At 30.6% G+C, this 12,582-nt stretch overlaps 1 protein-coding gene across 2 annotated transcripts; it reads right to left on the bottom strand.

Annotated features, from left to right (window-relative positions):
• Positions 1 to 876: 876 nt before the first annotated feature.
• LOC142529883 (uncharacterized) lies at positions 877 to 5,897 on the bottom strand. 2 transcript variants are annotated; one of them, XM_075635570.1, is made up of 16 exons: positions 5,747 to 5,897; positions 5,546 to 5,580; positions 5,256 to 5,367; positions 5,053 to 5,150; positions 4,232 to 4,328; positions 4,039 to 4,128; positions 3,891 to 3,953; positions 3,696 to 3,770; positions 3,557 to 3,622; positions 3,408 to 3,485; positions 3,180 to 3,284; positions 3,005 to 3,082; positions 2,789 to 2,908; positions 1,533 to 1,576; positions 1,310 to 1,367; positions 877 to 1,122 (listed from the first exon to the last, which is right to left on the bottom strand). In XM_075635570.1, exons 1-16 carry the CDS (start codon positions 5,777 to 5,779, stop codon positions 1,114 to 1,116), a joined length of 1,161 nt encoding a protein of 386 aa, XP_075491685.1. In that variant the 5' UTR covers positions 5,780 to 5,897; the 3' UTR covers positions 877 to 1,113. The 2 variants fall into 2 exon arrangements, with proteins under 2 accessions (XP_075491685.1, XP_075491686.1); XM_075635571.1 differs by lacking the exon at positions 3,180 to 3,284.
• Between the last annotated feature and the right edge of the window lie 6,685 nt (positions 5,898 to 12,582).

The following is a 12,582-nucleotide window of genomic DNA, read 5'->3' as shown; positions in this document are numbered from 1 at the left end:
ATCTATTTTATCAAAATCCAGTGTTAACATTTTATCTTTCTATTTTCTGCAATTTAAATATTTTTCATCAGAAATATCGATATGACACAACATATTTTAGAGTCACATTGAAAAAAAAACCAAAATTGCACCAAAATATGATGGAGTAAGATAATTTGATAAAATAGATTATCAAAATAACAAAAAAAAAATATTTATGATCAAAAATACAATTTTCCCAAATCAAATATTAGAAACCTCACACTTTTATGGTTGTAATAATAATAATAATAATAATAATATTATTATTATTATTATTATTAATAGATAAATGGCTGACCATCGGATATCTTCAAATATCCAATCCGTTGGTTTATACATTCTTGAAATTAACAATAACTAGTGATACATGTGTATATAATAAAAAAAAATGTTACAACAATTAAATAACTATAAAAATTTATTATCTTTACAATAATTTTTGGATGAGTAGTAAAATGGTCATGTAAACTTTCATAAAATATAAATACTTTTATGAATTTTTTATTTACAAAACAGATTAAAAGTATATTTGATGTCAATTAAAAAAAACTTATCATGACATCATAATTTATATTAGACCGCTATCAATCCCAAAACTGGAACCTTCGGTCTTACATCCTTAACACATCAAAATGAGTTTGCCCCTGAGTAGCTGAGCAGCAGCACCCATGTCGTTGAAACATGTGAATAGTGAGCATAAAGAAAATCTATAAAAAATTTATCAACGGGATAGTAATATTGGAGATGCCAAGTTTTGAGCTGATTCGGTATCGTAAAACATAGCTATATGGTCAATAGTATATACACAATACTGCCACAGGTGCCGCCATTTACTAAACAAATTAACATATTGGAGATGCCAAGTTTTGAGCTGATTCAGTATCGTAAAACATAGCTATATGGTCAATAGTATACGCACAATACTGCCACATGTGCCGCATTTACTAAACAAATGAACATACAAACCGGTAAAGAGTTTAAGAACATCTGAAGACTCATGTTACGGTTAACATTAGATAAGTATAAAAGTTTTCGACTTGGGTATGCTTAAGTACGGTAAAGATCACCATAATAACATGATTGCGCGAGTCGCTACATCCGCTGAAAAAAAGAAATACACGGGTTACAATAATGTATTTGTGCCATTAATAGAATGCCATTGCGCATAAGCAAAGTTGGAAGTGATTAAGAATTCTGACATTATAAAGGTACTATCTTAACCATAGAATACACCCATAATTCTTTGAAGAAATAGAGGTAAAAAACAAGTGGAAGCAATAGATGGTACCTCAGATGGCAATGACAACAGCAAGTCCCTGTCTGTACCCATATAGCCGCTTAATCTCCTGCACAACTTCCTTTTTTAAGCTTTTATTCGATGTCCTTTCTATTTTCCGGAATACACGTCTTCAAAACAATGCATATGCACATGTGTTTGTGTTAGCGCCTCTGACTGTTATCTGTCAGAGGGCCATTCCAGTTGGAGGGAAAATTTAACAAGAAAGGCATACCTCGGTTTCTCAGGTTTGGCGAGACGTTTAGACATAATAGATGCCTGCATTAAGAGATTTGGTTGTTATTTTAGATATCAGATTTAAGAAAATGCGAGAGACGGGGAGACAACTAAGACATAGGAAATATAACATAGTGTATATAATGTTAATAGATATTATTCAAGAAATTATTCAGATTAAAAAAAAGGTGGCCGCTCTTATGTTCTATTTAGGTAAAACTTGGTGTGAAATTGATGATTAGGCTGATATTAAATTGGACCCCAAGTTGGCACAAGAGCAGGATTCATAGGCCAACATAAGTAGCCTCCGTCAGAAACTGCAAAAAAAATAGAGAGAGAAGCAGAGAACTATTGGGTAGAGCTTGGGTGGAAGAATCCTTGCACTCTTCAGAGCCTCCCACCAAGAGAAACAGAAATAAACCCACAAGAACGAGAGATTTTGTGATGCACAGTGATAACAGGATTAGTTAACCAATGATAGTGATAGTGAGGTCAAATTTTGTTTGTTAATTTCTCAATATTTCATGGTTTATTTACTCGAAACACGGCTTTATAAATAAAGCAGTGTAATTTGTTTTTGAGAACTTGTGTGAAAAAGGAGTTGGTTACTCACTTGAAGAGTTCAAATCTTGGTCGAGACCAAGTTCATAAATACAAGGGCTCATCAGAAATATTCTCACTAAAATTTAGCAGCCAAGACTGCATAATTTAATATTGAAAAACATACAAGAGGTGCAAAACATGCCAAAAAGTGAGGACTTCCTTCAGAATTTGAACTTCAATTAGATTTGTATCATATTTTCACTAAAACATTTGAAGTTATATTCTAGAAATCACTAAATATTTCAAAGGTCAGGAACCTATGTTTTCAACATCAAAATAACTGTTTATTAGAAGAATTAGACGCAGAAAGTAACTTGGTTGTTGAATAGAAGACCTTTCTTGGACATCAGCAAGAGGATAAATCACTGAGAATTCAACCAGCAAGTGGATAAATCACTGAGAATTCAACCAGCAAGCGGATAACGTCACAGCCAGTGTTTGCACGGCAGTTCATGCAAAGCATGGCCAAATGGATAATCAAGTGGCAGCACAGACATGCACCACAAAATAGAATGTTGGGTCGTGAACGCAGGACCAAACAGCCCAAACTATGCTAAGTGTATAGAGTGTCGTGTATAACATTTAAGGGAATAAAATCCTAATTTTCGGTTGAAAATATCTGAAATGCAGTCCTTAAATACCGTATATTACCTGCTCTTGAATGATACTCCTTGCTTCAACGAGCTGAGCTTCTAGCTCTAATTCTCTCTCTGTTACATCTGAAGTGAGTTCTGCCACCTTATGTGAATCTTGGAGTTGAAACATGCGCTCCTTTGAATTTGAAATAGCAGAACACACAAAATCTTTAGCTGTTCCAGAATTATGTTCTACTCTCTCAAATTAATAGCTAATTGCAATCTAATCAACCTTTATAGAAGTCATTTTTGTTCGGAGACTTTCTTCTATTTGATCTCTAGCCATGTGAAGAGGCAGATCAAACATGTCCTGCAACGAAAGAAAGCAAGCCTTATTGAACAATGAACTATTAAGGCAGTTAAGCTGCATAGAAAAAAGTGATTCTTTTTTTAAAATTCTGACACACCGTCCTTCCACCTAATGGGGACATTGAAGGGTCTGTATCTGCCCTTTCATTGACAGGACACGACGGCTTCCCATTTGGAGCATTTAGAAATTCACGCATATCAGCCTGAAATCAGTTTTAATGCCTCAAAAACATATACTTGCAGAAGTAAAAGCTCTTCATTAGTAAATCACATGTCTAAGTGATGGAGTTTGTTACGCCACTATTTGCAGAAACTTGAATTGATACCTGCATTGAACGTAGCAATGCCCTCAAATCAGCATTCTCTGCGGCAAGTTCTTGATTTTTGACTTCATAAGCATCCACCTAAAAGCAACAAAGTCATGTGACCTTCGAGAAAGGCAGGAGAAACTTAAATGTTTCATTCGGGTACATACAATCTTTTTGTAGAACTCATTATCAGCCTTTTTTCCATTCCAAGTACCACGTGGCCGGCCTTCTTTCTATTGGCATGAAAATATTAATACAATAATTGATATGAAGCTACAGAAGAAAGAGTGAGACTAATACATTTACCTGTAGTAGATTCATAATTTCCATTCCAGACCTAGATTCCTTCTTTTTCTCCACTAATACTTGATTAAGACGTTCCTGCAAGAAATAGCCCATCGCTAGCAGTTTAACTTGATCATACTCCCTTCATGATTTATATTACACTCCTAACTCCATATTTTGTGCCGATAAGGAACGTAAAAACAACATACAACATACCTGCAACTTTATATACTCTTTCTCTTTTTTCTTCATCTCATGTATCTGCTGAGTTCTAACTTGCTGCTTATTGTATAAATTTTTGAAAAAAACATATTATTATAATGATCATGAGCAATGTGACAATCAAAAGAAGGATAGGTGATACCTGATTACCCAAAACCATCTTCTGAAATTCATCTCGCTCCTGCTGCAACTTATCAATTTGGGACTTGAAAGCTGCAGTAGCTTTAGCTTCCTATTCATGTATCGATACATACATTGAAAGTTATGTACTAATATCATGTCAGTTCATATATAAACAATTCGATGCACAGCAACTGGTTTGGTTTTTTGCTAACCGTTCTAGTCATTGTTGCTATGTCCCTATCTTTGCCAGATAACTGTGTTTCCAACCTCTCAACCTTGGCTTCCAACCTTGAAATGTCTGACATAAGTCTTCAAAAGGAGTAAGAAACCATGAGTCATTTGCTTCATAAAAGGAGCAGAAAAGCTGAAAACAGTTGAGGATGAATCCCGTGTAAAATGTAATGAGAAATTGAGAATCAAATTATTTTTGTTTCCTCGTATTAATTCAAAATATAAGGTGGCCACAAAAATTTGCTAATACGATATGAAAAGCTCTTTCTATGTCAAAATAGAGCATAGTTTGTGTGCAGCTCTTTGACCAAAACCATTTATTCATGTCGTCCTTCCAAATATCAACACAATGAATCAACGTAATTTAAATAGTATCTCAAAATTTCAACATCATTCATTTTCACTCTAAATTAAACCAACCACAAAATAATGTGTTCGCTATATCACCTCAATAATCAAAGTACTAATGCCATTTTAGAAACAGGCCCTCCAGAATCCAATGAAAATCTTAATCTCAAACACAATTCAGAACAAATGTCCACGCAAAATAAGTCATAATGCTTCATCAGCATTTACTTTATCTTGTTTTCTTTTGACAAAATGTAAACCACAATTGAGCTAAATCACCCAAAATAAAGTTGTTTTCTTCATTATCTTTATACAGTTTTCTTTGATACTATCAGATGCATTCATTCATCACATAATTATGAGTAGAAATAGCAACAAAAAAAAATCATTCATCTTCAAATGAAGCAAATAAACATTATCAGAACCATCACAGTCAAAGAGTAATGGAAGGTACCGTTGCCTCTGTTCATTGGCTGACTCCCTGAACTCAATGTCCCTCTGTCTCTGCTGCAACAATGCATACATGCAATTGCAAGTCCTAGCCACCGAAACCTATGTTTAATCGGTGAAAAGAATAATCAAATTTAAAGCATTACCATAAATATTTACACAAAAACCTCAAAGAATCATAACAGACACATTGAAAAGTAATCAAACCGGATCATCAGCGAAGAGATCGAGCGAAGCAGGGAAGCCGAAGGTCACGAGGGTTTGATTCAAATACTTAGCACAGTGCTCCAAGTTGTTTATGTCCGCAAAAGCATACTCACTAGAGAAAAAAGTCCAACACTTCCATATTAAATTAAAACGTCAAAAATTGCCACAAAAAACCAAAGAACATATATTTTCTTTGGTTGCCATAACTTTCTGCACTACATCGTATCATAAACTGAAACGTTTTAGTAAATAACAAAAGCCCATATTTTGTAATGCTGTTTGTTTCTTACCTTATACCCAGAGTAGTTGGATTAGCTGAAGATCCCTGTAAAAAAAACCACGTACACCACAACAGAGCAGTTACAGTTGAAATGTAGCAAAAATAAATAAAAAAAACGAAATGGGTTCCCCAGATTTCTCGGGCCACATGGGTTACCTAAATACAAAAAACGAAATGGGTTTTCAGAAAGGAATGACTGAAGAAAATTTACTCTGAGATCGGTGTCAAATTCAGCAGAAGACATTCCTTCTCTTTTTGTAGAGTGTGTGTTGAAAGGAGGAAGACGAAGCGTAGATCTGAATGGTTGGCAAATTTGAAATTGAAATAAGAGATAATTGGAAATGGAGATTACACAATGTTGGTTTCGGGAATATATTCTTTGAAAAAATAACATTTGTATCTTAGAAAAAATTTGTGTGAGAGTCCTCCGTCGTGTCTTGTCAGACAGATCTTTTATTTGATTTATGCATGAAAAAATATTACTTTTATGCTAAGAATATTATTTTTTATTGTAAATATCAGTAGATTTGACATGTCTCATAAATAAAAATTCGTGAGATCATCTCATAAAAAACCTATTCTTGTACTTTTTTTTACTATTATTTTTCTATTTATATTAGATAGATTAATCTTTTGTGAAGATTTTGAATGCATTATAAATTTTAATATTTTTAAATAATATATATATACATATTTAGTGTAAAATGATGTATGAGTTCATGCGTAAATACTTTCGTTTAGCCGTGTAGTGAATGTTTGAGAAGGGGGCTCTCGTGCTCCACTGAACACTCCAAATGTTTGGAAATTCTTCTATTCAATTTTTTCCATTTTCTTGTAGTTAGATATGTCGTCTGTATAGATATTCTCTTTCTTGTTCGAGCTTTTAATGAAATATATTTCTTAGTGGAACATCGGAAAAGACTTCTTTTTATCACGAGACCGATCGGATCTGTTCGTAGACACCAAAGAGACCTTGTTTGGGAGATAGGTTATGTAAGTTTTATTCCTAAGTTATATTTTATCACAATTTGCCAAAGAATAGCACTTTTAATGTATTGATGGTGATTTTGTATGTTTGTTTAAGTTGGTAGAGTAAATAAGTGATTGACTAATGTTCATGAGTTCGATTCTTATTTCCAATACTTTTTCGGACTATCTTGCTACTCTATACAACAATCATTCATTGTAAGATTTTATATAAAAAAAAATTCAAAATTAATGTCAACTGAGTAGTTTTGCAAAAATTAAATTTGACGTTGCCAAGGCACATGGAGGATATGCTGCAAGGTGTAGTTACTCCATTTTGGCGCAGGGGAGATGCTCCAATGGGAGGTGCGCTATTTCTGCGCCATATTTGGCGCAGGGAATTTCTTTTTTTTTTCATTTTTTTTTGTTTTTTTTAATTATAAATATATTTATCTAATAATATCATATTATTATTATATTAATTTAATAATTAGATATATTTAAATAATATTTTTATTATTTTTATAATTAGATATTTAATAATAAAAATTAAAATATTTAATTATATAAATTTATAAAAATATTTTTAAATAATTTTATTATTAAACATCTAACACACAAATTTATTGAATAATATTTAAATATTCAAGTACTAAGTTAAAATAAAAATAAATATTCGAATTCAGATAATTTAAATGTAAATATAATAAATGATAAATAAACTAAATCATCAATAATTTGAAAAATCGGATCCGATAATATTATAATAAAGGATAAACAAACTAAATCATCAATAATTATAAAATTTAATTATAATTATATCACTAAATTTAAAAATTATACATTTAATAACTAATATTAACATTAATTATAATTATATTGTTAAATTTATAAATAAATAGTAAACAAATGGAATATTCTAGGAATATACTTTTTAGTGTAAGATTTGAAGTAAATGGGTTGGAGATGAATATTATATTTGGTGCAGAAACTGCACTATTTTGGTGCAGTTTCTGCACCAAAATAAATTTATGGGTTGAAGATGGCCTTAGAGTGTCTGCAACAATGTTGGCGGACACTGCAAAGTTTATATAAATTTTTCTATTTAAAAAGATTGGGGACATGTCCCTTATTTTTAAAAAAGAATTATGAATGGCTCATTTTATTTTATTTTAAAATTTTTGGTTTAATATAGTATCATCATTTTGTATCCGGTCACTCAAGCATATTGGGCACAATTCAAAAATTTTGCATACCAAAATTTAAGATATTAGAAAATATTGGTCATGCATAATTTTGAAATTATCTAAAGTTTTAAAATTATTCAATATTTATCCATTTATTATTATTATTATTATTTTATTATTATTATTATTTATAAAAAAATAAGTGGGCCAACATACATACACACCTTCCTTTATTTTTTTCAAAAATTAAATTAATGCATATTTATATAAAATAAAAAGAGCAGAAATATTTTTTAAGATAAATCATTAAATATTATAAAATAGAGATTATTTAAACAAAATGGTTGATTGATTCACCATTTGAAGATTATTTATCTTTCAAATTAATACACTTCAGCTCCAAATCTAATATTTTATTGTGTATAATTTATACTCTAACCTCGACCTAATCAGCATCAAACAACACTACGACTTATTGGAACTAAGTAACTTGATGTTATCTTTAAGGCACTACCCAAATTAGGGTTAATTGATTTTTCAGTCGATCACACATATATTGATGAATATCCACCTTTGGATACACACTTGATGTATGTTAGGATCAAAATGTGTCTAAGGGGGTGAATATCCACTTTAGATAATTGCTTCAAATCTCCACAGCTTTTCGACCGGATGTCCACTTCCACATACATAAATCCGTGGTCATACTTTACCGAGTGGAGAGGTCCCCGGTCATGCTTTACCTTTTTCCAATCTCATAATCATACATTTCCAATCATTTTTTATCGGGTGGCCACAAGACAAATCACATACCTCCAAAATAAAATATTTTTGCACGTAGATCATACTTAAACAAGTTGAGGGCTTAATTAGAACGCTCTGGACATGATGCCCCAACCACAGCATCAAAGATTCAGGAGATCCCAACGAAGACTACAACCAAAACTCGACAAAACGTGAAAAACATGCACAAATTTTCACAGCTTGAGCGCGGTTTTACAAAAAAAATCATGTATCTCTCATTTCTTATCAGAAAATTTCGAGTTTGCTATCGAATCAAAGATAACACAGAGTAATACAAATCATATGTTGAAAACATTTCCAGAAAACTAACCTATAAGTTTCAGAATTCGAAATAACAAAGGGTGACGAGTTTTGTGATATAAAAATTTCACATCTTGTGCGATTTTACGATAAAAATCATATGTCCCTCGTTTTTTATCAAAAAATTACGAATTTGTTATCGAATTGAAGATAACATAGAGTGCTACAAATCATATGTTAAAAACATATCCAGAAAACCAACCTATAAATCGCAGTATTCGAAATAATAGAGGGTGACGGGTTTTGTGACACAGAAATTTCACATCTTATGCGGTTTTACGACGAACATCGTATTTCTCTCGTTTTTTATCAGAAAACTACAAATTTTCTATCAAATCGAAGGTATTACAGAGGACTACAAATCATATGTTGAAGACGTTTCTAGAAAATGGATCTATAAACCGCAGGAATCGAAATGACAGCAAATGGTAGGTTTTGTGACTCAAAATTTTCAGAAATCGTTTAAATCATAACTCATCATACTTTGCACATAACGAACGAATTTTCATGCACAATATACATCAAAATACATAATATGACGAGATCGATGCGTAAAAGAAAAGTTTATACATGCCTTTGCGCCAAAACGCTCGAATAAACGAATATCGACGCGAGGGTACGTGGAGGATGAATGGATGACGATTTCTTGAAGTTTTTCTTGACAAAAACTCACCAAAATCTCCAAAATATTGCTAGTAATTAGGGTTAGGAAAAGTCTAATAAAATAAACTAATAGGCTAATCTCATACTAATTTAATTATTTAGACCCACTCAAAAATTTAATAAAATATTCAAGTACCAAATTTTTAGATTAAAATCTCCAAATTTCGAAATAGCTAAATGGAGTACTTAAAATTTCGATTTAACTTGAATACTAAATAAATAATTTAATTAAGACATAAAATTCATTATATAAATATTTTACACTCAATTTAAGGATTAAATCCTCAAATTCCAAATTTATATTTAAAGCGCTTAAAATCTTATAAATCGTCTAATAATTTAAATTGAATTTCAAAATGATAAAATTCATACATCATTTAAATAACTAATTTTCTTGACTTAAAATAAAAATATAACATTTAATTTTATCGTCTTAATCGTCTTTGTCTCCTATCCCCGGCCAATCATCGAATATTCGCCTGAAAAACTCAAACTCAAGAAATGCATTTAAATCTCATAAAAATAAACGTATAAATATTTAAAATAAATTAAACATGTTGAATTCATTAGTTAATTATTTTAAATCAATTAAATTAATTAACCTATTAAATTATGCATACGGTTTACGTGTATTGATTTTTGGACACTACATTTTACGTTTCTACTGTTTTTTAGGACTAAGAGTAGTGGTTTTACAAAGTACACCCAAAATTATAATTCCTTACCGTTTCGCTCTTTTTAGTGCCAAAACCTAGTAAATACAGTAAAATATACATGCATAAATAAAAAAGTAATAAGAAATAACAATTAATAACAACATCCAAAGTTAGTGAAAACAAGTCTAGATAAGAGAAAACAATAATAACTCAGGTCTAAATTATAGAAATTTAGTTGATGAGATACTACAAGGTGTGAATCTCGAAATTTGTGAAGAATTTAGAGTGTGTATTTGGCTTAAAAATAATTCTTTGAAAGAGAAGTTCTTTTTGGGAGAAAGAATACTAAATATAATTTTATTCCATAAAAACTATATATTCATTTTTGAGATATTTTAACATTAGGTTTTCTATTTATTAATGATATTTTCCCTTCGGTCAAATTAATCAAAACACGTGAAAAGCAATGAGGCACAAAAAAATAAAGAGAATTCGACCAATATTCAACGTGAAAAACAAGGTAAGAAGAAGGCACATGATTTTCTTTTCCAGTTTTCTCTATGATTCTAGTTCAGTTCTTTTCTTTTCTTTTTTATTTATTTATTTATATGAAGATTGTAAACTAAGTAATGCTTGGCTAAGGTTTTATTTTTAATTCAAAAGATAATTTCTTTACTTCAATTTTATCACCGTAAGGTTTTGTGTTTAATTTAATATTCTTGTTTGTTTCAAGTATTTTTTTATTTATATTACTTTTATGAAAGCTATTTGTCAATTAATCTGACAATTTAATTCGAGATATAATTTTCTATTGTTATCCATGAATTCATTGATCTGTAATTTTCATGAACGATTGGTATATGAATAGCGCTAGATTAGGTTTGTTGTACTATCATAGCATATTCAATTTAAATAAATCAAAGAAACTCGATCTATCAATTACAGGTATCTTGGCTATTAGATTTTAGGATTAATTATTTTCACAAAATAAAAATGCTATTTTTTTATCAATATGGAACATTATCGAGCCCAGTTAGTTATTAATAATCCTAAGGTTAATTGCTTGGAAATGCATGAGAAAATCAAATGTTAACTAATGAAAAATGACATAATCAAATATTAAAATCCTCTTGAATCAAAATTTGCTCATATTGAATTCTTCATTTAATTCCATTTACCTTGATTGATTAAATTCTCGCTATAAATTTATTATTTCTCCTAGCTTACTAATTTTAATCTTAGTGTTCTATTTAGTTCATATCACAAAATCCCTATTTCTATTTGTTTTTTTTCTCGAAAAAATAAATCTACAGTTCTATGTAGATTTGACTATACTCACAATTACACTCGTTGTTATATTCAAAATTAGAAATTTAAGTTTGGTGGCTCAATGACAACACATCAATTTACTAACTTGTAAAATGTTGTTTCATTCACTCAATGAAATACATTATTCTATAATTTCTGTTTGATATTTAAACTACTTCAAATGTATACAATATAATTGGTCTAGCAACTTAGTTTTGTCATTACCAAAAAAGAAGGAATTTTTATTTTGAAAATACCATATGTTTTGGTGATAACAAACAAAATCGAGTTGTTTCAAAGTCCAACTACTGGTTGCGCGTGTTTACAAGCCTCTAGATGGAAACCATGAAGTCAAACTGAACAATGTTCACGCACTAATCTACATATCCTAAAGTTAGACTACACTTCTCTTTGTTTCACTTGAAGTTGCATTCAAGACTCTAACAGGAACGAGTCAAAAGCTCAACCTGTAGATTGGTTTCTAGCTGATAATGCTCGCACAATCAAGTCAGCTCAACTTTATAAAGTCTCTTTGACCAAACAATGCACATTACCCAACATCTCCAATTGGCAAGAGTGTATCCTAAAAATAAAAACATATGTTGCAAGCCTTTCTCTCTCATGAATTAACTTTTAGAAGTCGTTAGTTACTATATTTGGATATATTCCAAGATGCATTAATTGCGATTTACTATAAAGAAAAAAGGAGTCAAAATACATCTCGACTTTATGTTAGATGCCATCACATATGATCGTTGGTAATCTTTTTATCGTTTAAGGATATTCGATGTAAATATGAATATTTAATATTGAAGGCAAAAAGACAAAAGACCAATTTCACTGATTTATCTAATCAACTATTAGCTGCAAGATTTTGAACACTAGACATTTTTCAATCTCAAGTCAATCATTTTAGCACACACTCATTTCTCATATCAAATAATCAAGCATTAATTAATGCTACCTTTATAACTATAGCCCCTCAAGCTATTTGCTAGAAGTGTTGAAGTTCTATCTGTGTGAACATGAGGTTACATAGATATCTAAATATTTGTATTCATATTATGGTGATATTAAGAGTTTTGTTTTAAGGCCAGCTCCAGTTTTTTTTTTAAAAAAATTAAAGTGTTCATTCATCTCCTCTAAATATATTTTCGATCCTA

This window comes from Primulina tabacum, chromosome 16, assembly GCF_025594145.1.
Source record: "Primulina tabacum isolate GXHZ01 chromosome 16, ASM2559414v2, whole genome shotgun sequence".
NCBI lineage: Eukaryota > Viridiplantae > Streptophyta > Magnoliopsida > Lamiales > Gesneriaceae > Primulina > Primulina tabacum.
This window is presented reverse-complemented; position numbering and strand designations above follow the sequence as displayed.

Bases quoted from the DNA above. Each gene is read 5' to 3' on its own strand.
- LOC142529883 (XM_075635570.1), bottom strand. From the start codon at position 5,779: ATGTCTTCTGCTGAATTTGACACCGATCTCAGA. The intron at 5,368-5,545 runs GTAAGAAACAAA...TTTTTTCTCTAG, and splicing joins CCAACTACTCTGGGTATAAG to TGAGTATGCTTTTGCGGACA. The intron at 1,577-2,788 runs GTAATATACGGT...CTCTTAATGCAG, and splicing joins GGAGTATCATTCAAGAGCAG to GCATCTATTATGTCTAAACG.